This window comes from Scylla paramamosain, chromosome 25 (assembly GCF_035594125.1).
Source record: "Scylla paramamosain isolate STU-SP2022 chromosome 25, ASM3559412v1, whole genome shotgun sequence".
Taxonomy (NCBI): domain Eukaryota; kingdom Metazoa; phylum Arthropoda; class Malacostraca; order Decapoda; family Portunidae; genus Scylla; species Scylla paramamosain.
In genome coordinates, this window is record NC_087175.1 from 13113141 (window position 1) to 13140417 (window position 27277).

At 39.3% G+C, this 27277-nt stretch overlaps 1 protein-coding gene across 1 annotated transcript in view; it reads left to right on the forward strand.

The window, feature by feature from the left end:
* LOC135113219 (acetylcholinesterase-like) overlaps positions 1-23893 on the forward strand; it is a 50525-nt gene extending 26632 nt beyond the window's left edge. Inside the window, exons 5-12 of the mRNA XM_064028388.1 lie at positions 3169-3354; positions 4164-4375; positions 12984-13134; positions 19548-19726; positions 20704-20860; positions 21191-21320; positions 21613-21727; positions 22375-23893. Coding sequence (XP_063884458.1) covers positions 3169-3354; positions 4164-4375; positions 12984-13134; positions 19548-19726; positions 20704-20860; positions 21191-21320; positions 21613-21727; positions 22375-22494 — 1250 coding nt within the window. The 3' untranslated portion in view covers positions 22495-23893. The remainder of the gene's footprint in view (positions 1-3168; positions 3355-4163; positions 4376-12983; positions 13135-19547; positions 19727-20703; positions 20861-21190; positions 21321-21612; positions 21728-22374) is intronic.
* Positions 23894-27277: the final 3384 nt, after the last annotated feature.

Sequence of the window (27277 nt, forward strand, 5' to 3'; positions counted from 1 at the left end):
CCTTCTACACTGAACTTCCTCGGTCTTTCCTTTACTTATAATCTGAACTGGAAACATCACATCTCATCTCTAGCTAAAATAGCTTCTATGAAGTTAGGTGTTCTGAGATGTCTCCGCCAGTTTTTCTCACCCTCCAGCTGCTAACTAGCCTTATCCGTCCATGTATGGAGTATGCTTTACATATTCATACCGCTCTTCTAGACAGGGTGGAATTATAAGCTTTTCGTCTCATCAACTCCTCTCCTCCAACTGACTGTCTTCAGCCTCTATCTCATCCACGCAATGTTGCATCTCTACCGCTATTTTTCATGCTAACTGCTCTTGTGATCCTGCTAACCTCCCAGTGAGGTCTAAAGCACTGTTCAGGGGGTGCTGTGAACTTATCATTAAACCCAGCTGTGACCTCACTGAACGTTTCCCTTTGTGTCTCACAACACAAGGGGGCAGTCACAGCCTGCCCTCTAAAGACAACTCTTTTCCTCCACACAAAACTACAAGCACCTAATAACACACACACCCTTCACTCAAAAATTTCAAAATCATCATGGCGACTCCTACACCAGCCTCAGAGTCCCCATCTGGGGAGGGGACCATAAATGTCCCCAGGTCGGACTGCCTTTCTGTCGACGACCTTAAGTGTCTTGACACCCCCCTCAACTTTTTCTTCATTAACTTCTGCAACATTCGCGGTCTAAGATCTAATTTTCAATCTGTAGAACACCACCTCTTCTCTTCTAAACCTCATCTTCTTTTCCTCACTGAAACTCAGGTGTCTGAGGCAACTGACAGTAGCCCCTTTTCTGTTCCCTCCTACTTTCTCTATCCTCATTCTCGATCCAAAGCTGGATGCTGCGTTTATGTGCGCAATAACCTGCTCTCGTGCCCACGCTCTTAAATCTTCCGATACAGGGGGATGACGAGTACTCCTTACGAAGCGAGACTGAAGCCGTTAAATTTACATTTTTTAGAAAGACGTAGGTTAAGAGGGGACCTGATAGAAGTCCTTAAGTGGTAGTGTTTATAACAAGGGGGACGTAAGCAAAATTCTTAGGGTCAGTAACCAGGACAGAACAAGAAGCAACGGGTTCAAGCTTGAAAAATTTAGGTTTAAAAGGGATAGAAAGAAATTGGTTCTAAAAATAGACTGATAGATGAATGGAATGAACTCAGCAATCAAGTGCTAAGACATTAGGGAGATTTAAGAGAAGATTAGACGGATTTATGGATGGGGAAGATAAGTGGAAATAGGTTCGTATATTTCATACAGGGACTGCCACGTGTAGGTCTTATGGCTTCTTGCAGCTTCCCTTATGTTCTTATGTAATCTCAGATTGGGTCACCTCGTGAAGACCTCAAATTATGTTGTAGCCTGTGTAACTCTTTGTCAAACGCATTATCAATAGTCTTATAATTTATTATTTATCAAAAGTTGGAAACTTCCGGTAAGCTTGTTTTCCTTCCAGCCAAAGCTGTAGTAAACTTTATTTTAGTGATATGTGTTGCCACAATCACTATATGTTATTAAATAGCTAAGAAACACGACATTTTATAAAAATTTTCAGAGGGGACATCAGCATTGTCACATCAGAGGTGAAGGGTCGACTTACTTTGAGTAATAAATTAGTTAATAGTGAACACTTCTCACTGAAATATTACCTGGGACAGTGTGAGTCATTCCTTTCCCTGTAGTAACAAAAGAAACATGGAATTCGCAGTATTTACTAAAAAAAAAAAATGAAAGTTCATGATGATATATGTCCATAACGTGCGGACCTGTACGAGTCAGAGGTACTCGGAGGTTTCAGCTATTCGATAAATAATATATCATAAGATTACTGATGATGCATTATATACACTCATACTTATAATGCGAATTGATGATCGTGATTGCTCTGGTTGGAATATCAGCCTCATAGACCCTTTCATATACGAGCAGAGATAACAGAGAGGTGTGGAACACGATACACTTCCGCACACATGGACACTTTTGCACACGAAACCTTCTGGGGTATCCATTTGTTGTTCTTGTTAGAGATTTGATGGGGCTGTGCAGGTTGTGGTGCTACAGGCTCTAGTGCTCCGAAAATATTGACAACAGTTAACTGGTTAGATTTTGGTGAGTTGCCCAGTCTTCTGGAGGAAGACCGTGGTGTACTTGAGTGTTTTGAAGGCCAAGCCAGAGTGGTCTCCAGTGACGATTTTGTTTACAGATGTGACGTCACGGATACATGGCGCTATGCATTGAGGGAAAAACAAGTGTTTAGTGAACTATCCTTATAGTCTCTCATTTGTGTGTGTGTGTGTGTGTGTGTGTATACTTCCTTCGAGAGATCAGACAACGATCTACGCTTTTATGTTCATGGCATAGAGCGCTAGTGAGCAGTTCCTCTCTTTGTAGACTTAGATGATTGGTCACTTCTATGTCTGGAGGCCTAAACGATCGGTCTCCGTTGGCAGAGTAGCTAGGGTTTATTGATTGAAACCTTTGCCATGCCGACCCCGAAAGCACCTCGATGCACTATGGTCGAAGCTAGGATTGATAGGAAGCAAGTAGGTATTCATCGGTCAATCGGCAATGACTTGAAAAATACTAGGAGGACTCAGACTTAGGTTATCAAGTGTACCAATATCACCACAATAGAATAAGCTCTGATTGCAGTTGTAGTGATCAACAGATTCATATATTTTGGTCTGTGTCCCGCATAGCAATACTGAGAAAAAAGATAAATAAATTGAGTAAATAAAAGGCTACATGGAGTCAAAAGCCACTATTAAAAAGGGAATGCCTTAATACAGTAACTAAAACATCTGACGTGAAAATAAAATTTTATACAGTGAGCACTAAATGTTATGAGTTCTAATGCACATCTCAAACTGAGATGCGCACATCCTTGATGTGAAACAAATAGAAAAGAGAGTTAGAAGATTAAAGAATTATTGCAATGGTAGTTGAGTCTTGAATATTTAGCTGTGACTCGACATTCCAAGCAAGGTCTACGGATTTCTTAAAACACTTAAGGACGTGTGGTCTGTAAGGCTGCCCACAAAATTACAAAATTGCGGAGTATTTGTTGCAAGAACTAGTACGAGTATAAACGACTCTAATGTTTTTGCGTTGAGACTGACACAAAAATGTAATATCATATTCCAACAATGTTATGTTCCCAGGCTTCCTATCGACGGGTGACAGCTTCCTGCCGGGCAACATGGGGCTCAAGGACCAGACCCTCGCCCTCCGATGGGTGCGTGACAACATTCGCAGCTTCGGCGGCAATCCAGATAGTGTTACCATCTTCGGGGAGAGTGCTGGCGGTGCTTCGGTTCACATGCAGATGCTGACTCCGAAATCTGAAGGCAAGTTGTTACGGTCGGCGATACCATCCCCCAACGTTTTCATTCCACTCACGTTCAGTTAGCCGATTTAAAACAAGATTGCTCCGGTCACTAGTAAAATAAAAGGTCGTACTTGTCACCAGTCACCAGTCACCAGTAAAGTTACAGATTCACAAGATTAAACGAGAATCAGTAAGAATTTGTGGTGGACTATTATAAGTAACTTGGTAACCGAAGATGCAGCAAATAAAGGAGATAACACGGGAAATGTAATCGTCATTAAGACAAACAGGAAGCTTACAAACTCCAAGCTTTCTTGCCCTGTCTCTTGGCCACTTTTTTAGATGCAAGACAGCCTTATTTTTTTTATAGTAATAATAATAACAGTAATAATAATAATAATAATAATTTTAATAATAATAATAATAATAATAATAATTATAATAATTATAATAATAATAATAACAATTATTATTATTATTATAATTATAATGACAGCAATAATTTAACAGAATATAATACTAATATACGATAATAATTTATATGATATAATATTAATATATAATATAATATGATAATAAGCAATATAATACTAACAACAACAACAATAATAATAATAGTAATAATAATAATAATAATAATAATAATAATAATAATAATAATAATAATAATAATAATAATAGTAATAACAATAATAATAATAATAATAATAATAATAATAATAATAATAATAATAATAATAATAATAATAAATAAATTTAATTAAATAAAGTTGTAACCATAAATTGTACGCTTAAGCGTACTTCCTATGATGCTATCATTTTCGCCAGGCCTATTCCACCGTGCCATCATGCAGTCTGGTAGTGCCCTGTGTCCCTGGGCAATGCGCAACGACCACAAGGAAGTAGCCGCTGGAGTTGCTCGCCAGCTGGGGTGTCCAGGAGTGGAGACTCCGGACGGTTCTCTTAACGGCGAGACACTCTTGTCCTGCCTTCAGGCGGCGTCCGTCGAGGATCTCATCATGGCGGGAACACAGGGAGAGGTCTGAGTCCACCAGGTTCTGATAGGATAAGGAATAGAGTACTTGAATAACTTGAGATAAAAAGAGGGCAATACAAACCCAATACAAAGTAATACCGGAAAGCGCTTCTCACCATCACGCAGGCACGATCATGTTGGGTTTGTAGTATACTCATTGCAACATTGCACTGACTTGGGTTCACTAGTCGCGACATATACATAAGGATTGGCTTTCTCTGGAGCAACTATGTAAGAATCTTAATGCCTGCAGTCTCCACCTTAAACATCTTTCAGGCTGAGCTATGTTTAAAGAAAAATCAGGCATCATCGTTTTCTGACATCAAAACAGTTAAGTACGAATTTCCTGGATTTTTTTTTTTTTTTTTTTTCCAGTACCTACGTATGATTTTTTTTTTTCTTAAATATTGAAAGACACTATTGTTAAGTAAGACCTCTGAAGCACTGACTCGGGGGATGCTGTGAACCCAACTGTGACCTCAATAAACGTTTCCCTTTGTGTTTCACAACACAAGGGGCCAGTCACAGCCTGCCCTCGAAAGACACCTCTATTCCTTCACATAAAACTACATGCACCTAATTACACACATACACACATCCTTCAATCACAGTTCTCTCAAAATCCTAAATTAATGACTCCTACATCAGCCTCGGAGTCCCCATCTGGGGAGGGGAACATAAAATATCTAAGTCAGGCTGCTCTTCTGGTATCGAATTTGACCACAAAATCCATAGGTTCGACTGCTCTTTTAGCATCGATCTTAAGTGTCCTGCCACTCCCGTCAACTTTTTCTTCATTTACTTCTGCAACATTTGCGGTCTTAGATGTAACTTTCAGTCCATAGGACACCACCTCTCCTCTCCCTCCTACTTTTCTATCTTCATTTTCAATCCAGAGTTGGATGTTGCGTCCATGTGTGCAATTAATTAACCTGCTCTCGTCTTCAAACTCTTGAACATTCCGAATTTTCCATTATCTGGCTACGACTACAAAGTCACTCTCAAACTAAATTTATCTGTGCTGTATATCTCTCACCTAATTCTTCTGACTATAAGAAATTCTTTGACTATTTAACTTCATAAAGCAAGCACATTTCAACTCACTTTCATTTTGCGGAGATCTCCATTGTTGGAGACTTCAATGTTCACCATCAGCTTTGGCTTTCCACTCCCTTCACTAACCACCCTGGTGAACTAGTCTTTAACTTTCCTCTCCTCCACGACCTAAAGCAACTGGTGCAACACGCTACCCGTATTCCTGACCATCTTAGAGATACGTCCAGCATTCTTGACATTTTCCTCACCTCTAATCCTTCTACTTATGTTCTCACCATATCTTCTCTGCTGGGCTCCTCCAATCAGAATCTCATATCTGTATCTTGTCCTATCGCTCCAATCCCTCCTCAGGATCCCATAAAGCGGAGGTGCCTCTGGCGTTTTGCCTCTGCTAATGCGGGGGACCTGAGAAGATATTATTGTGATTTTCTTTGGAATGACTACTGCTTCCATATCAGAGACCCGTCTCTGTGTGCTCAGCGCATAACAGAGGTGATAGTTTGTGCCATGGAGGCGTATATTCCTCACTCTTTCACTTGCCATAAATCTTCTAAACCTTGGTTTAACACAGACTGTTTTCGTGCTCTACATGATAAAGAGCTGGCCCACAAAAGGTATCTGAATGTTCCATCACCAAAATCTCATACATTTTATATTTCTCCCCAGAACCATGCCAAATTTGTTTTCCAACTAGCCAAAAACTCCTTCATTTATAGAAAGTTTCAAAATCTTTCTATCTAACTCCCCGTGAGACTTCTGTTACCTAGCCGAAAACATCTCCAATAACTTTGCTTCTTCATCTTTACCTCCTTTATTTCAACATGATTGCATGACTGGCTTCTCTTCCATCTTTTTTTTTTTTTTTATGTAGGAAGGACACTGGCCAAGGGCAACAAAAATCTAATAAAAAAAAATGCCCACTGAAATGCCAGTCCCATAAAAGGGTCAAAGCAGTGGTCAAAAATTGATGGCATTCAAGTCATAGGAAGGTGGAAATACAGGAGCAGGCAGGGAGTTCCAGAGTTTACCGGAGAAAGGGATGAATGATTGAGAATACTGGTTAACTCTTGCGTTAGAGAGGTGGACAGAATGGGGGTGAGAGAAAGAAGAAAGTCTTGTACAGCGAGGCCGCGGAAGGTGGGGAGGCATGCAGTTAGCAAGATCAGAAGAGCAGCTAGCATGAAAATAGCGGTAGAAGACAGGTAGATATGCAACATTGCAGCTGTGAGAGAGAAGCTGAAGACAGTCAGTTAGAGGAGAGGAGTTGATGAGACGAAAAACTTTTGATTCCACCCTGTCTAGAAGAGCAGTATGAGTGGAACCCCCCCAGACATGTGAAGCATACTCCATACATGGACGGATAAGGCACTTGTATAGAGTTAGCAGTTGTGGGGGGTGAGAAAAACCGACGGAGACGTCTCAGAACACCTAACTGCATAGAAGCTGTTTTAGCTAGAGATGAGATGTGAAGTTTCCAGTTCAGATCATAAGTAAAGGACAGACCGAGGATGTTCAGTGTAGAAGATGGGGACAGTTGAGTATCATTGAAGAAGAGGGGATAGTTGTCTGGAAGGTTGTGTCAAGATGATTGATGGAGGAATTGAGTTTTTGAGGCATTGAACAATACCAAGTTTGCTCTGCCTCAATCGGAAATTTTAGAAAGATCAGAAGTCAGGCGTTCTGTGGCTTCCCTGCGTGATATGTTTACCTCCTGAAGGGTTGGACGTCTATGAAAAGACGTGGAAAAGTGCAGGGTGGTATCATCAATGTAGGAGTGGATAGGACAAGAAGTTTGGTTTAGAAGATCATTAATGAATAATAAAAAGAGAGTGGGTGACAGGATAGAACCCTGAGGAACACCACTGTTAATAGATTTAGGAGAAGAACAGTGACCGTCTACCACAGGAGCAATAGAACGGTCAGAAAGGAAACTTGAGATGAAGTTACAGAGAGAAGGATAGAAACCGTAGGAGGGTAGTTTGGAAATCAAAGCTTTGTGCCAGACTCTATCAAAAGCTTTTGATATGTCCAAGGCAACAGCAAAAGTTTCACCAAAATCTCTAAAAGAGGATGACCAAGACTCAGTAAGGAAAGCCAGAAGATCACTAGTAGAGCGGCCTTGACGGAACCCATACTGGCGATCAGATAGAAAGTTGTGAAGTGATAGATGTTTAAGAATCTTCCTGTTGAGAATAGATTCAAAAACTTTAGATAGGCAGGAAATTAAAACAATAGGACGGTAGTTTGAGGGATTAGAATGGTCACCCTTTTTAGGAACAGGTTGAATGTAGGCAAACTTCCAGCAAGAAAGAAAGGTAGATGTTGACAGACAGAGCTGAAAGAGTTTGACTACGCAAGGTACAAGCACGGAGGCACAGTTTCGGAGAACAATAGGAGGGACTCCATCAGGTCCATAAGCCTTCCGAGGGTCTAGGCCAGCGAGGGCATGGAAAACATCATTGCGAAGAATTTTAATAGGTGGCATGAAGTAGTCAGAGGGTGGAGGAGAGGGAGGAACAAGCCCAGAATCGTTCAAGGTAGAGTTTTTAGCAAAGGTTTGAGCAAAGAGTTCAGCTTTAGAAATAGATGTGATAGCAGTGGTGCCATCTGGTTGAAGTAGAGGAGGGAAAGAAGAAGAAGCAAAGTTATTGGAGATATTTTTGGCTAGATGCCAGAAATCACGAGGGGAGTTAGATCTTGAAAGGTTTTGACATTTTATGTTAATGAAGGAGTTTTTGGCTAGTTGGAGAACAGACTTGGCATGGTTCCGGGCAGAAATATAAAGTGCATGAGATTCTGGTGATGGAAGGCTTAAGTACCTTTTGTGGACCACCTCTCTATCATGTATAGCACGAGAACAAGCTGTGTTAAACCAAGGTTTAAAAGGTTTAAGACGAGAAAAAGAGTGAGGAATGTATGCCTCCATGCCAGACACTATCACCTCTGTTATGCGCTCACCACACAAAGACGGGTCTCTGACACGGAAGCAGTAGTCATTCCAAGGAAAATCAGCAAAATACCTCCTCAGGTCCCCCCAACTAGCAGAGGCAAAACGCCAGAGGCACCTTCGCTTAGGGGGATCCTGAGGAAGGATTGGAGTGATAGGACAAGATAAAGATATGAGATTGTGATCGGAGGAGCCCAACGGAGTAGAAAGGGTGACAGAATAAGCAGAAGGATTAGAGGTCAGGAAAAGGTGAAGAATGTTGGGCGTATCTCCAAGACGGTCAGGAATACGAGTAGGGTGTTGCACCAATTGCTCTAGGTCATGGAGGATAGCAAAGTTGTAGGCTAGTTCACCAGGATGGTCAGTGAAGGGAGAGGAAAGCCAAAGCTGGTGGTGAACATTGAAGTCTCCAAGAATGGAGATCTCTGCAAAAGGGAAGAGGGTCAGAATGTGCTCCACTTTGGAGGTTAAGTAGTCAAAGAATTTCTTATAGTCAGAGGAGTTAGGTGAGAGGTATACAGCACAGATAAATTTAGTATGAGAGTGACTCTGTAGTCGTAGCCAGATGGTGGAGAACTCGGAAGATTCAAGAGCGTGGGCACGAGAGCAGGTTAAGTCATTGCGCACATAAACGCAGCATCCAGCTTTGGATCGAAAATGAGGATAGAGAAAGTAGGAGGGAACAGAAAAGGGGCTACTGTCAGTTGCCTCAGACACCTGAGTTTCAGTGAGGAAAAGAAGATGAGGTTTAGAAGAGGAGAGGTGGTGTTCTACAGATTGAAAATTAGATCTTAGACCGCGAATGTTGCAGAAGTTAATGAAGAAAAAGTTGAGGGGGTGTCAAGACACTTAGGGTCGTCGACAGAAAGGCAGTCCGACCTGTGGACATTTATGGTCCCCTCCCCAGATGGGGACTCCGAGGCTGGTGTAGGAGTCGCCATGATGATTTTAAAATTTTTGAGTGAAGGGTGTGTGTGTTATTAGGTGCTTGTAGTTTTGTGTGGAGGAAGAGAGTTGTCTTTAGAGGGCAGGCTGTGACTGCCCCCTTGTGTTGTGAGACACAAAGGGAAACGTTCAGTGAGGGCACAGCTTGGTTTAATGATAAGTTCACAGCACCCCCTGAACAGTGCTTTAGACCTCACTGGGAGTAATTATCGTTTCGGCAGGTGTCTAAAGCTGAACCCTTTGCTCAGACCTTTGCTAAAAAGTCTAACTCATGCAGGGAAGCCTCAGAACGCCTGACTTCTGATCTGTATTGTTCAATGCCTCAAAAACTCATTTCCTCCATCTAATTCGACACCCTTCCAAATAACTATCCTCTCTTCTTCAATGACACTCAACTGTCCACCTCTTCTACACTGAACATCTCCACTCTGTCTTTTACTCATAATCTAAACTGGAGTCTTCACATCTCATCTCTAGCTAAAACAGCTTTTATAAAATTTGTCAACTCCGCCAGTTTTTCTCACTCCCATCTCTATCTGTTAACTCTGTACAGGGGCATTATCCGCCTATGTATGGGATATGGTTCACATGTAATGAAGGGACTCTACTCATACAGAGGGGAATCAAAAGCTTTTCGTCTTATCAACTCTTCTTCTCTAACTGACTGTCTTCAGACTCTCTCTTAACGCCTCAATGTTGCTTCTCTTGCTATCTTCTACCACCATTTTGTACGCTAACTGCTCTTCTCATCTTGCTAACTGCATGCCTCCCCTCTTCCCGTGGTCTCACTGCACAGGACTTTCTTCTTTCTCTCACCCTTATTCTGTCCATCTCTCTCATGCAAGAGTTAACCAATACTTTCAGCCATTCATCCCTTTCTCTGGTTAACTCTGGAGCTCTCTGCCTGCTTCCTTCCTATAACTTCAACTCTTTAAAGGGGGAGGTTTCAAGACACTTATCCTTCAGTTTTTAATGATTCTTTTGACATCTCTTTTGTGACTGGCACCTCTTTTTTGTTTCCACTAGCCAGTGCTCCTCTTACATTAAAAAGAAAGTGGCCTCATACTTAGCATAAAAGTAAGCCCTTTTTTTGGGGAGTCGTACATGGAAGTATTATTTAACTGTAACTTCCTTTAATTTCATTTGTACATAATATGCTTTACCTTAAAGAATTATGTAATTAAATTAAAGGAACATTGCTGTGACTTTACATATATAAATATATATATATATATATATATATATATATATATATATATATATATATATATATATATATATATATATATATATATATATATATATATATATATATATATATATATATATATATATATATATATATATATATATATATATATATATATATATATATATATATATATATATATATATATATATATATATATATATATATATATATATATATATATATATATATATATATATATATATATATATATATATATATATATATATATATATATATATATATATATATATATATATATATATATATATATATATATATATACAAAACTTCTTTTTACGTAAGAAGGACATTGCCCTAATGCAACAAAAATGTTACTAGAGTGCCAGTCCCGAAAGAAGAGTCAAAATTATTGCCGAAGAACGGTGCTTTGAAACTTGAAAACTTCAGGTCATAGAAAGGAGAAAATACAGAAGCAGGCAGGGAGTTCCAGAGTTTACTAGAAAAGTGAACAGATGATTGAGAGCACTGTTTAATTTTTGTATTAGAGAACTGGCTAGAACAGCGATGAGAGAACGTAGAAAGTCTTGTGAAACGAGGCCCGGAGGGAAGGGGTGGCATGCAATTAGCAAGATGAGAAGAGCAGTTAGCGTGAAAATAATGGTAGAAGATTGTAAGATATGCAACAGTGCGGCGATGAGAAAGAGACTGAAAACATTCAGTTAGAGGAGAGGAGTTAATAAGACGAAATGCTTTCGATGCTGTCTAAAAGAGCGGTACGAGTGAAACCACGATACATGTGAAGAGCGTACTCCATAAATGGACAGAGAAGGCCCCTGTACAAATTTAGCAGTTGGGGGGATGAGAAAAACTGGCGAAGACGGCTCAGAAAACCTAACTTCAAGAAAGCTGTTTTAGCTAGAGATGAGATGTCAAGTTTCCAGTTTAGATTATTAGTAAATGATTTGCGAAAAGGGTTTGTCCCCACTGAATGCCAAGTTGAACATGTAAATGCAGAGTCAGCCTGAGTCTATTCTTCGTGATACAAAACCTAGCTAACTGAAAAAAAAAAAAAAAGTAAGGAAAAGAAAGTACCTCAGATTATTCCTCCCTCAACAGCAACAACAACATTAACAACAACAACAAACAAGTATGACGTTGTACAGCAGTGTCATTAGAATTCATTTTAGTCCTGTTCTGAGATCTGTAGATACAGTTAATATGTCAGTAAAGTAATAATGATGAACATTATTATCATTATAATATTATTATTATAAAAATAATATTATTATTATAAAAATTATTATAATAATGAACAAATAGCCTAGATGAACTGTCATCTGTAGTAGCTTTTAGCCAAGCTGATCGAGAAACTTTGTCCCTTGCCATTCCCACAGGTTGCCGAGCACCTCGTTGGTGCGTCCTCACCTCTTGCCACCGCCCGTTATTCTCTCTCTCTCTCTCTCTCTCTCTCTCTCTCTCTCTCTCTCTCTCTCTCTCTCTCTCTCTCTCTCTCTCTCTCTCTCTCTCTCTCAAATATATTTTCAGTTACATTAACAATAACCTTCTCTTAATAATTTTCGAAAGCATCAGTACGAAAATAACAATAATATTAATATTAAAGTATTTTCATGAGAAAATTTTGGAAAGAAATAATATACATTACATACATGGATGCATACATATGGTTGTGACAACGCAGCGACTCTGTTGGCAAGGAGTTCAGTAGAATTTATGAAAGAATCAATTGCTGTTCCGTAATAAGGTTAATGATGTAGTTATATTTTGTCCGCAATGTTTTCTGATAACGGTGGATTAAAAAAAAAAAAATTAATGTTTGACTTCACTATTACAGGAAAACGAAAAGCAATATAAGAAAGAAAGATAGAGAAGGGTATAAATACTTGTTAGTAGGGTAATATGCTACACAGAAGTACAGGTGAGAACACATTGTCGGTCATGGACTGTGATTCATGGCCAAAATAAAGTATGCTGCTCGTGATACCTGTGTGTGTCGCTACGAAGCTGGATGGATTCCAAGGTTAAGATTTTCGTATCATCCATTCTTGCGTTGAAATCTTGATTGGTAACATTTCATGTAAGATTTCCCGCAAACCTGAAAGTAAGTACCATTTTTAGCTATGTCGAAGAGGTCTCTTGAACAAGACTGCAGGCTTTTTTTTTTTTTTTTTTTATTAAATTGCTATCTCTAGAATTTTTCTTGTTGATATTTCTATTGATGACAGCGGCAATTTTTCTTGTTGATATTTCTATTGATGACAGCGGCATAGTTTTCCCTACAAAGGTATCAGACCACTGTGACATAACATATTGAGTCTGCACAGAAAGATATATTTGAATTATTGTCCAAGACTGCCAATTTTGATCCAGCAGTTGTGGGATCGCATGCACCTCACAAAGAATATTTATATTGACACTATTTTTTCTTCACAGGTATGGAGCTATTTCCCATTCTACATGGTTCCTCGGGTGGACGGCGACTACTTCCCGGCACACCCCGCTACGCTGATGCGCGAGGGACGCTACCACAAAGTTGATGTTATTTCCGGTGTGTGCCAGCATGAAGGCTTCATGACAGCCATCAGTAAGTCTAAGGAAGCCTTCAAAGCTTCATAATTTGTCACAAATACTTTATCTACCAAAATATTCTGCAGGTCAACATACATAAATCTGGTGATTCTTCAAAAGCTAAAAGAGAAAAATAGACCTTTTAAGAAAATCAAACTTTGAAGTGATTGTTGGAAACATTCACCAATGTAATATCTGCCGTCTTTTTATTTATATACATTAGGAGTTTTAATGGAAATTAAGTTCTAGGCTCAATATATATATATATATATATATATATATATATATATATATATATATATATATATATATATATATATATATATATATATATATATATATATATATATATATATACTTACGATCCAGGTTCAGGACCCTTTACAGCTGCCACTACACTCGGGTCAGCTTTCCCTAGACTAGCTCCTTCTTGTCTAATGTGGGCATAAACTTAACAAATCCAGACCTTCTCTGATCGTCCCAAACCATTAAATCTCTCTGGTTGCTACACTGTTTCACCCACCTGCAGGGAAGGGAGTATTACAACCACCAAACAAACTCCAACTTGCTGAGAAAGAATCCCGAGCCAAGTGGTAGGGGATACAGACAGCAGCGACAACATAGATCAAGGTATAATACCTCACTGAACAACTGCCCACAGCAACGGATCGCCCACATCCAACAAAGTATTTCACGCCCTTGCCAGAGAACAGCCTATCTACAGTCTTCATCAAGATAGGCCCACAGCTCCTATACAGCTGGTGGAACCTGGGGGAGAAGGTTCTGTGATCTAGTCGAACATTATAATCCTCTGGTCTGTCCAACTCAGCTGTGGGCGCCCACGAGACCAGTAGCATTTGATAAACACACTACAGCAGGACACTGCAGTTAGTTAGAGAGAGGGTGAGGATATGAGCCTGTTCCTGTCAGAATACTCTGTACAGCGATACAACATGACAAACTAGATAAACAAAACAACAAGACAAGGCCAACCTCTGTCACAAGAGCAGCTGGAATTAAAGTTTCTTTTTCTCTCGAATATCTGACTTCTCCCAAGTCCGAACCTCTTGCAATGCCTCGTATAGTATACAGTAATGATAATAAATCGCTATACTGTAATCCCACCCTTAGATATACAACAATATGCCTTCCCTAAACACGCCTTCTCCCGACTCGCTATGCATCACGTCTATTCTCCCAGATATCTAACCAGCTACTGACTGAGATGGTGAGAAAAACGGTTAAACCCATCCCCCATCCCCCACCCCTCTTCCGACGCAGAAACAAGACGGAGAACTGGGAGGGAAGGGGGAAGGCGGAGCTAGGGGATTTCCAGAGTTTACCAGAGGAAAGGATGAATGATTGAGAATACTGGTTAACTTTTGCATTAGAGAGGTGACCAAAATAAGGATGGGTAGTGAGACGGGGGGGGGGGAGGAGGAGAGGCATGCAGTTAGCAAGATCAGAAGACCAGTTGGCATGAAAATAGCAGTAGATGAGGTGATAAGAGGCTGAAGACAGTCAGTTTGAGGAGAGAAGTTGATAAGACGAAAAGCTTTTGATTCCACCATGTCTAAAAGAGTAGTATATGTGGGACAATCCGTACATGTGAACCATACTCGATACATGAACAGATAAGGCCCCTGTACATAGTTAACAGCTGGGGAGGGGGTGAGAAAAAGTGGCAGAGACGACTCAGAACCCCTCACTTCATTGAAGCTGTTTTAGCTAGAAATGAGATGTGGAGTTTCCAGTTTAGATCATAAGTAAAGGACAAACCGAAGATATTCAATGCAGAAGAGGTGGACAGGAGAATGTCACTGAAGAAGAGAGGATAGTTGTCTGGAAGGTTGTGTCAAGTTGATAAATGGACAAACTGAGTTTTTGAGGCACTGAACAATACAAAGTTTGCTCTTGCCCCATTAGAAATTTTAGAGAGATTGGAAGTCAGGTGAGTCAATTGTTTACTTCCAGAATGGCTGGACATCTACGAAAAGAATTGAAAAAACCTGGGTGGTAACATCAGCACAGGAGTGGATAGGACAAGAAGTCTGGTTTAGAAGATCATTGATGAATAAAAGGAAGAGAGTGAGTGACAGGTCAGAACCTTGAGAAACACCACTGTTAATAAATTTAGGAAGAACAGTGATCATATACCACAGGAGCAAAAAAACGGTCAGAAAGGAAACTTGAGAAGTTACAGAGAGAAGGATAGAAGCTGTATGAGAGTAGTTTGGAAATCAAAGCTTTGTGCCAAACTCCATCAAAAACTTTTGCTATGTGTAAGGCAACGGCAAAAGTTTCACCAAAATATATAAAAGAGGATGACCAAGACTCAGTAAGGAAATCCAGAAGATTAGCAGTAGTTCGGCCTCAGTGGAACCTATACTGGCGTTTAAATAGGTTGTGAAGTGATAGATGTTTAAGTATCTTCCTGTTGAAGACAGATTAAAAAAAATAGATAGGCAGGATATTAAATCAATAAGACGATAGCTTGAGGGATTAGAACGGTCACCCTTTTTAGGAACAGCCTGAATGTAGGCAAACTTCCAGGAAAAAGGAAAGGTAGAAATTGATAGACAAAGTTGAAAGAGTTTGACAAAGCAAGGTGCAAGCACTGAGACGCAGTTTCAGAGAACAATAGGAGGGACCCCATCAGGTCCATAAGCCCTCCGAAGTTTTAGTCCAGCGAGGGCATGGAAAGCATCGCTGCAAAGAATCTTAATGGGTAGCATGAAGTAGTTTATGGATAGAGGAAAGGGAGGAAAAGCCCTGAATCATCCAAAGTAGAGTTTTTGGCAAAGTTTTAGCAGAGTTCAGCTTTAGAAATAGATGAGACGGTAGTGGTGCCATCAGGTTGAAATAAAGGAGAAGATGAAGAAGCAAAGTTATTGGAGATGCTTTTGGCTAGGTGCCATAAGTCACGAGGGGAGTTAGATCTTGAAAGATTTTGACATTTTCTATTAATGAAGGGGTTTTTGGGTAGACGGAGAATAGACTTGTGACGATTCTGGACAGAAATATAAAGCGCATAAGATTCAGGTGATGGAAGGCTCAAGTACCTTTTATGGACACCTTTTTATCATGTATAACGCGAGAGCAGGCTGTGTTAAACTAAAGTTTGAAAGGTTTAAGTCAAGAGAAAGAGTGGGAAATGTACACCCACATGCCAGACACTATCCCCTCTATTATGCGCTCTGCACACAGAGACGGGTCCCTGGCGTGCAAGCAGTAGACATTCCAAGGAAAATCAGCACAATATCTCCTCAAGTCCCCACAATTAGCAGAGGCAGAACGCCAGAGGCACCTCTGCTTTGAGGGATCCTGAGGAGGGATTGGAACGACAGGACAATTTACAAATATGACATTGTGATCGAAGGAGCCCGAGAGAGAAGATAGAGAAACAACATAAGCAGGATTAATGGTTAGGAAAAGGTCAAGAATGTTGGGTGTATCTCCAAGACGGTCAGGAATACAAGTAAGGTGTTGCACCAGTTGCTCTAGGTCGTGGAGGAGAGGAAAGTTCAAGGATAGTTCACTAGTATGGTCAGTGAAGGGAGAGGAAAGCCAAAACTGGTGGTGAACACTGAAGTCTCCAAGAATAGAGATCTTCGCATAAGAGAAGAGAGTCAGAATGTTCTCTACTTTGGAAGTTAAGGTAGTCAAAGAATTTCCTATAGTCAGAGGATTTAGGTGAGAAGTATACAACACAGATGAATTTAGTTTGAGAGTGACTTTGTAGTTGTAGCCAGATGGTGGAAAACTCAAAAGATTCAAGAGTGTGGGCACGAGAGCAGGTTAACTGCGCACATAGACGCAACATCCAGCTTTGGATTGAAAATGAGGATAGAGAAAGTAAAGGGGAACAGAAAAGGACTACTTTCAGTTGCCTCAGACACCTGTGTTACAGTAAGGAAAAGAAGATGAGGTTTATTTTAGGAAAGGTGGTGTTCTAATGATTGAAAATTAGATCTAAGGCCGCGAATGTTGCTTAAGTTAATGACAAAAAAGTTGAGGGGAGTGTGAAGACACTTAGGGTTAATACCAAAAGAGCAGTCTGACCTGGGAACATTTATGGTCTCCTCCCCAGATGGGGACTCCAAGGATGGTGTAAGTCGCCATATTTAATTTAGAATTTTGAGTGAAGGGTGTGTGTGTAATTAGATACATGTAGTTTTATGTGAAGAAAGAGTTGTCTTTAGAGGGCAGGCTGTGACTGCCCTCTTGTGTTGTGAGACACAAAGGGCAACATTCACAGCTGTGTTATTGGTAAGTTCACAGCACCCCCTGATCCAGTGCTTCAGACTTCACAGGGAGTAATTATCGTTTCGGCAGGTGTCTATTGCCTCTTCCTCCTCTTCTTAAGTTCCTGTTAGTTGCAGTTCTGCTTTTGAGAGACGCATGTGTAAGCCAGCGAGCATAAGTTTTTTGTCTCATCAACTCCTCTTCTCTAATTGATTGTCTTCAGCTTCTTTCTCAGCGCCGCAATGTTGCATCTCTAGCTATCTGCTACCGCTATTTTCATGCTAACTATTCTTCTGATCTTACTAACTGCAAGCCTCCCCTCCTCCCGCAGCCTCACTGCATTAGACTTTCTTCTTTTTCTCATCCTTATTCTGTCCACCTCTCTAATGCAAGAGTTAACCAGTACTTTCAATCATTCATCTCTTTCTCTGGTAAACTCTGGAACTCCATGCCTGCTTCTGTACTTCCACTTTCCTATGACTCAAGTTTCTTCAAGAGGGAGGTTTCAAGACACTTATCCTTTTTTGCTACCACTTCGGACCCTATAGAGGAACTGGCATCTCAGTGGGCTTTCTTTTTTTTTTTTTTATTGGATTTTTATTGCCCTTGGCTGGTGTCCTTCTTACATAGTGAGGTATATTTACAGGAATATTAAGCTACTTAGTATACTGGGCTATTAACTAGACACCATCACTTGTGATAATATTTAAATGGCCTGTAAATAGTGCCTATCTGTTTGCTAAAAGGATACAGGGGATGAGGAGTATTCCTTACGAGGCGAGGTTGAAGCTGTTGAATTTACATTCTTTAGAGAGACGTAGGTTAAGAGGGGACCTGATAAAAGTCTTTAAGTGGTATAAGGGTTATAACAAGGGAGATGTAAGCAAAATTCTTAGGATCAGCAACCAGGGTAGAACAAGAAATAACGGGTTCAAGCTTGAAAAATTTAGGTTTAGGAAGGAGATAGGGAAAAATTGGTTCTCAAATAGAGTGGTAGACGAGTGGAACGGACTCAGTAATCATGTAGTTAGTGCTAGGACACTAGAGAGCTTTAAGAGAAGATTAGACAAGTTTATGGATGGAGATAACAGATGGAAATAGGTAGGTGTGTTTCAAACAGGGACTGCCACGTGTAAGCCTGGTCGCTTCTTGCAGCTTCCCTTATTTCTTATGTTCTTATGTTCTTATGGACTCCACATTCTGAGAAGATTGATGTGTAATAGTCCGTGACTCATTTCATTTCTTGTCTGTCGTTGTGTCGTGTTTTGTTGTGTGAAGTAGGCAGTTGTCCCCTCTGGTACGTCTTCGTTGTTTTTTTAAATGCAACTGACTTGTAATACATTGTGGTTTGTCTGAATACCCAGAGGGTTATGGTGTACAGTGTTTCGTGTTTAATTGTCTTCTTTGTTCCCGGATGCATAGCTCTTAGGAGGTGACGTTTGTCTTCTAGGAGAGTGACGACAAGCTAGAGACGAATCAGAGTGCTGAAATACCTTGTTGAGCAGTGGGTTGGATTGTGATTGAGGGAGATAACTCACAGGGTATTACAAGCCCACACCTAGTTGCTGTTAGTCTTGCATGTCTATCTTTGAGTGTAACTGGCGAGTCCTTTCTCAGCAGAGGAGAATTTGTTGCGTTGTCCAGTATAGTATTTTTCCCAGTTGAAGACTAGGTGGCGACCTCAAGGCTGTTGTATTGTGTATAACCACATGATAGATTGGTGCTCATTTGATTTGCCCGCACTAGGCTACACGGTGGTAGCCTAGGGAGACCGACCCTTTATTAGTGTCAGTCGTGATGGGGCTGGAGGTATGCCGTATGGCATACCTCCAGCTGCTTACGGTCCACAAGTGGCCTAGACTTGTATTTGTTGGCCCTGCACTGGATTACCAGGGTGGTAGTCTAGGGAAAGATGATCCGAGTTTATATATATATATATATATATATATATATATATATATATATATATATATATATATATATATATATATATATATATATATATATATATATATATATATATATATATATATATATATATATATATATATATATATATATATATATATATATATATATATATATATATAGTGTCCTACAGTTCACTTCGTTAACAGTCAATTACTTTTCGTGAAAAAAAAAAAATGGATAGATTTACAACCTGTGCTGGTTAATTCCCTACAGATGCCGTGGAGACTCCCGCGGGGAAGCAGTTGCTTGAGTCCTTCCCCACGCTAGCTCCCATCTCAGTGGGCGTGGATGAGGAGGAACGCCCATTCTACCTCGCCAGGAGGATCTACTATCACTACCTGGGCGCCGGAAATATCACCATCAGTGAGAAGAACGTCGACGAGCTTGTGGAGGTATGAGTATGCTTTAACACGCTTGTCTGAGATCGATCACTCTTTAGTTGTCTTATTTCATTCTTCACTTTGTCTCTTTTAGTGGTATGAAACATAAGCAATCAGGCTGTGATTCTGATAAATGATGTTATGCTTAAATTCACTAGTTTCTCTTTTATATAGTTTTGTATAGATTTGATTATATAAGATTCTTCACGTATAACCTAGCTTTTTTTTTTTTTTTTCCAAGTTTTTTGTTATAAGCGTCTTCACTGAAAAGACTTTTCTTCTGCTAAATCAGAAAAAAAAAAAAAAAAAAAATATATATATATATATATATATATATATATATATATATATATATATATATATATATATATATATATATATATATATATATATATATATATATATATATATATATATATATATATATATATATATATATATATATATATATATATATATATATATATATATATATATATATATATATATATATATATATATATATATATATATATATATATATCATAATGTCAGTAACTAAAAACAGGAAAGTTCTCTCGATTTTCTTTCTTGCCATGATGAGTAATGGCAATTTGATATTCTAATTATAATTTTACAAAACTGAATAAAATTTTGATGTTAAGTTGAAGTCTGATTAAATTCAACTGTTTTTTTTCTTTTTTTTTTCGAGGTAAAACATATGGAAGATTTTTCCGCCATTTATCTACCCGTGTATGCAATATTTTTGTACCATTGAATGTGCGTAAATGTATGTTTCCTCTTTCAAACAGACTTTCTTTCATCTTCCCTTCTCGTAATATATTGTAGAACTGATGTATAACAAGAAGTTCGTTTTATGCTGTTATAATTCATAATAACATTTCAGTAACATCTCTTCATGAAAGTAAATATTAATTAGTGATATGTCAAAAGAAAGTCCCTGGATAAATTCAGTTATATTTTCATTCCTTTAATATTAACTTTTGCAGATGTACGGAAACATATTCTTCGCGGTGGCACAAGACCTCACAGTACAGTACCTTACCTGGGATGTTGGCTACGGGAAAAATGTTTACATGTATCAGCTGGAACACTTAGGAGACTCAAAATTGTCTGATATGATGAACATATCCCTTGAAATGAAATGTAAGAATAACATTCTTAACTCTTTTCCTTTCTTATGTCTTACAGGGTTTGTCACTTGTGAAATGGTTTGGTACAAGGAAGGTTTTCCTGTTTGACAGGCATTAAAAAAAAATTAGAAAAATTTATGGATGGTTATGTTAGGTTGGAATATATAGGTAAGTTTGCTTTATACAAGGACATATGGGGCTGATGACTTCTTGCAGCATCCCTGATTTTCTTATATTGTTTTGTACTACTTATGACACATAATAATTAACTGGATTGCTTTAGTTTGTTCTTCCTTTGTATGCCTTTGTGTTCTATTGTATCATGTGGATTATATTTTTCAAGGGGTGGGTCACGGAGACGACCTTGTGTTCCTGTTCAATGAAGTTTTCGGCAGCAAACCCTTGAAGCGACCAGATGACGTGTTCCTCAGAGAGATCATAGTGGATCTCTGGACAACATTTGCTGCATCGGGGTAAGAAGCGGTCAACGGGAAGCAGGAATCAGATAATTCCTTAACATGGTGATGTTTCCTTGTGAAAGGAACAGCCTAGAAACAGAGACGTTGGAGACTTGGGAAAAGAAAGTATAGGAGAATGGAAAACTAACATGACATATGTAGATAAAAAAAAAAAAAAAAAAAAAAAAAAAACTTAGGGTAACTTGTAAGCACAAAGCAAAGTAGAAGTGATTACTTGTGAAAAAAAAGTCAGTAAATTATTGAAACAAAGTAATAGCTGATAATGTGAATAAATATAATTTTTCAGAAATCCGACCCCGGACCTGACACTAGGCTTCCAATGGACTCCCGCAACAGCCTCCTCTTTGCATTACCTCAGCCTGCAGCCAGCTCCTGTCATGCGCCCCGACCCTCGGGTTAAGGTATGTACACAAACAAAACATACACACTCACATACACATACCTAGTTGCGCATTAGTTAGCGAGCTCGATCGGGTGGGATCGAGCTCGATTCCTGGGCCAGGTCAGAACACTTTCAACGAACTTCTTTGCAGAATAGACCCTGTTCAATCGATTCAGTATCTGATGTATAACCACATGGATCAGCTTAGGGAAGAGAAACTTTCGAATAAAAACACGGAGTGGCTGATGATCCCGGGCCTGGTGTTTCAGGTTGGTCGGCGCCATATTGGCAGCCATGTTATCTTCATGTAAAATACTTCCATAGGGTTAATGTATACTTAAGCTGTAGTTTGTTAGTTATTATGTAACATACAAATTTTCACCCGATAAGGTTGCCATCATAATAAACAGAATATTAACATCACACACACACACACACACACACACACACACACACACACACAGAAGAAAATAGATATCGTAGACATGAACAAGTAAGAAAACAAATGAGAGAGATGATGTATGGAAATAATTTCCCAAAGACAGCAATAGATCAGAAGAATATGTCACAAAAAGAACTGATAATTTGGATTTAAAACACAAGCTTCACTCTTTCCTGTGAAAAAATAAATAAATAAATACATAACGTACACCTATATTTCTTCAGATACGTGCATTCCACAATGACCTTCCCACCGAAGAGAACATGCTGCTGTTCCCGAAAAAGTTCCCTTCTAAAACTGTTGGCCAGGAGGATGGTAGTGAGTCTGAGCACTGCCACGTGTAGTTGCTGATGTGCACGCCCAAGTGCCTCGCTTGAGGATCCATTGTCATCTACACCTGAAGACTTGAAAACGATAATAAGCAGCAACAAACCTTCAGCTTCATAGACTTAGCAAGAACAAGAAGAAAAGAATTAGGAAAAAAATATCGTAATAGTATAAAGTTATAGAAGATAATGAGTATCGGTGGTAGTAGTAGTAGTAGTAGTAGTAGTAGTAGTAGTAGTATTGGGAGGAGCAGCAGTAATAGTAGAAGTAGTACTAGTTGTAGTAGTAGTAGTAGTAGTAGTAATAGTAGTAGTAGTAGTAGTAGTAGTAGTAGTAGTAGTAGTAGTAGTAGTAGTAGTAGTGTTGATGTTGTTGTCGTTGTTCTTGTAGTAATGGTCGTAGAAGTAGTAATAGTAGTAGTAGTAATAGTAGTAGCAGTAGTAGTAGTAGTAGTAGTAGTAGTAGTAGTAGTAGTAGTAGTAGTAGTAGCAGTAGTAGTGAAGAAGAAAAGAAGAATTTATTGGCCATACAGCAAGGAACAAGAATATAGCCATAGTGTAGTGCAATATAGCAGTTTTCAATAACTAAAGGGTATTTAAAGGGTCTGGAAGAGTACTGAATATTTCCTGTACCTCAGGACGTGCTACATGTAACAGTAGAGCTCGCTTCTGTACAGCGTTTGTCATACCTGTGGCCTCCAGATAGAATTGGAATGTCTTAATCCATTTTTTCCACCCGCTGGCTACTTAAGATGGTTCTTGGGTCACTTAAAATAGTGGAGGTTGAGTTACGTCATGTGGCATCCTAGAGACGTGTCCCTTCTGCTGAGTTGCTCCCTGCCAGGGGGCCGGACAACTACGTCGCCAGAATATGTTATGTATCACTCCTTTTGTTATCAGCCATTTGTATAAGATGCCACAGCTTTACATACCTGGAATCATATGTATATGTTGGTTTTAATATCCCAGCCTTGTCGCCAGAATATGTTATGTATCACTCCTTTTGTTATCAGCCATTTGTATAGGATACCACAGCTTTACATACCTGGAGTCATATGTATATGTATGTTTTAATATCCCTGCCTTATCGCTGCAAGTCTGGTCCTTGCTGAGAACATGGAAAACATTATCAGAGCACTGCATTTTATTATATTACAACAATACATCTTAGCTCTCCATCTTGAGAGTTTCTTCTACAAGCTATAAACGCTCTAAATGATAAAAGCAAGAACAATATATGTAAACAGATACTTGATCCTCTTAATAACACTACTGGATACTTTATACAATATTAAATACTCCATACAGTCTACACGTAGAAAATGGAGTAATGACTTACACTACAGAAAACTAAATAATAGTCGTAACTTAAATATTATCTTTGTATTCATACAATATATTATACATTACAACGTCAGCTGTTTTTATGTTCACCATTAAACTAGAATGTATTTTATCTAGTTGATTTGCAATTCAGAAATAAAAAAAAAAATGCGGGAAATAGAGCCCAATCCTTAGGCCAGACCAAAATCTGAGGAAACCGTTCTCTCTCTCTCTCTCTCTCTCTCTCTCTCTCTCTCTCTCTCTCTCTCTCTCTCTCTCTCTCTCTCTCTTATTGTTGGTATTTTAAGATGCTTGTCTCTCCTCTCTGCGTATTTATTTATTTCATTTATCTTTTTTTATATATTAATAATAGGAATTGTCTGTAGGTATTGATGCTGGAACCTACTATTCGTGGCAACGAATGTTTATTTATCTATTTATTTGTTTTATTTGCTTATTTATTTTGATCTTCGCCAGGCCTATTCAAGCGTGCCATCATACAGTCTGGCAGTGCCCTGTGTCCCTGAGCAATGCGCAACGACCACAAGCGAGTAGCCGCTGGAGTTGCTCGCCAGCTGGAGTGTTCAGGAGTGGAGTCTCCGAACGGTTCTCTTGACGGCGAGGCACTCTTGTCCTGCCTCCAGGCGACGTCCGTCGAGGATCTCGTCATGGCAGGAACACAGGGAGAGGTTTGAATCATGCTGTATTGTATTTAGATTTTTCAGGTAAAAGCTAGGTAATGAATAATCCAGGCTACAGAGGTTGAGCCAATACCACGCCAGGGTGGCCTAGGGTTTCTTCTGCCTCGTATGGTTGTGCTTGCACAGTTTAGTTCAGGGCTAGGATACTGTTTCAGAGTAAGCGACTGATGAGACTTTTTCGACAGTCCTCTGGCAGGATTACCAAATGATAAATCACTCATTATGTAATGTATATCGCATTCATGATACGCATATCGTATGCGAACACAGTCCTCCGTGAAGGAGGATGGGGTGGAGAATGTGTCACATCGGTGCTCCAGATGAACCTTTGAATACCGGATACGTGTCTGTGTGGCGTGGGGTGAGAGGATTACATGGAATGCCCTTTAGACAGGCCGCCGATTCTGGCCCTTGACGTCTTTAATTGGCTGCCCAGCAGCTGGCTGGTGACTGGTTGTCTCTTGCCAACCTTTCTGATGACGTCACGCATATAAACAAAACCTCAAGTGGGCTTTGCGGCTTTGCGGACTCACCGGATTTCATCATCATAGAGACTAGTTTACTTCTGTTATAGTGGTCTTCTGCCGTTCCACCGGGTACTGCAATATTATGTTAGATCACTCCCTCTTGAAAGTTTGAAAGTGACCATGGCACACGACAGATCCAGGGAATAATCGTAACAATATCTCTGATGCATTCATTTTTTTCTTTTTTTATGTACGGCCTCTCCCCAGCATATCTTTGATTCTATACACTCATATAAACTTAATTTGGCAATCTATCTTCCATTCATTGCACATGTCCAACCCACCTCAACGTGTTTCTTTTGACCCATTACTCCACATGATAGTTCTAGATTTTATTTAAGAATTAAAGTAAAGAAGCCCAGACCCTTTGATTAGTTATTGTCTTAGGTGCATGTAATGCATTCTTACTTTTCATTCTTGTATTAATAGTCAGTCATGAAATTTGTTACACTGCATTAATTTCATATTTGTTTTATGTGCCTACTTATAGATGAACCATTTTTGAGGGGGTCATGATTGGTTAATGCCTGTTTTACTTATATGGTGTTTGGTCTAGAAGTAAAAGACATACAAATGAAAATCTTAGCAACAGTCATGTGGGGTGGGTAGAATCCAGTGGCTAGTAGAGTAAAGATATCATGTGATTAATTAAAAAAGGTGATTAAATAATCCCCGGAGCTAGGCATCACCTAAGACCATACAGCTCAGTTAGGATTAACGAGAATGTGCTACCAATCTCATCAAAAGAGATACCATAGCGAAGGATCGAGCTCGGGCCATTTGTGCGCCAGGCGAACACTAGCACATAACTATTCAGCCCCATTATGTGTTTCAGAAATGTATGGAAATTAATATTTTTGCTGGTTATGAAAATAAATGATCTAATAGAAACGTTCATAGTGGAAATAATATAATGTGAGAAAGGGCTGTAAGAGACCACCCAGAGTGGTTCTGAGGGTAATTGCTATTTAAGAGTTTACAAATTAATACAAGACGGCATAGGTGATATGGGTCAGCAGCATAGCGTATATATTATGTCAAGTGATGAGTGAAAGAAGTAGTAACATACAATCCTCAGGTAGAAAGGTTAAGAATTTAATCCACACAGTTAGTTTTGTTTGTATTAGCTTTCTAAACATCTTGTGAATTTTCTCCACGACAAGTCAGTGATAATTACTCGTACTTGTAATCTGTCGTTTTTTTTTTTTTTTTAATTAAGACTTCTTCAAATTATCTGAATATTTTCCATGCAATGCGCTTCATTGTTTCATTTCAATTAACTGGTGTACGATTAATTTTCACACGTTTATGGTTCGTTTGCGCTGCAACAGAACGTCAGTGTTCATTACCCTGTTCGTACTTTTAAGATGCGGTTAGTCTCCACGCACCTGTTGCTCCTGCATGGCGCCTAGAATATAAGTGTAAGTCAGCTCGCTGAGCTTCTCTCATTGATGAACATGAGAAAACTCATCAATAAAAGGGAAAACAAAGTGTGAGTACACAAGTAGGGGAGGAGGCAGTAGGCACCTGCCGAAACGATAATTATTTCCAGTGAGGTCTAAAGCACTGGATCAGGGGGTGCTGTGAATTTATCATTAAACCCAGCTGTGACCTCACTGAACATTTCTCTTTCTGTCTCACAATATAAGGAGGCAGTCAAAGCCTGCTCTATAAAGAAACTCTTTTCCTCCACACAAAACTACAAGCACCTAATTACATGCACACCCTTCCCTCAAAATTCAAATTTATCATGCCGACACCTACACTAACCTCGAACTCCCTATCTGGGGAGGGGACCACAAATGTCCCCAGGTCGGACTGTTCTTCTGGTACCGACCCTAAGTGTCTTGACATCCCCCTCAACTTTTTCTTCATTAACTTCTGCAACTTTCACGGTCTTAGATCTAATTTTCAATCTATAGAACACCACCTCTCCTCTACTAAACCTCATCTTCTTTTCCTCACTGAAACACATTGTCTGAGGCAACTGTCAGTAGCCCTTTTCTATTCCCTGCTACTTTCTCTATCCTCATTTTCAATCCAAAGCTGGATGTTGCGTTTATGTGTACAACGACTTAATCTTGAATCTTCCGAGATTTTCACCATCTGGCTACGATTAGAGTCACTCTCAAACTTAATTTATTTGTGTTTTATGCCTCTCACCTAATTCCTCTGACTCTAAGAAATTCTTTGACTACTTATTTCCAGAGTGGAGCACATTCTGACTCTTCCCTTTTACAGAGATCATTC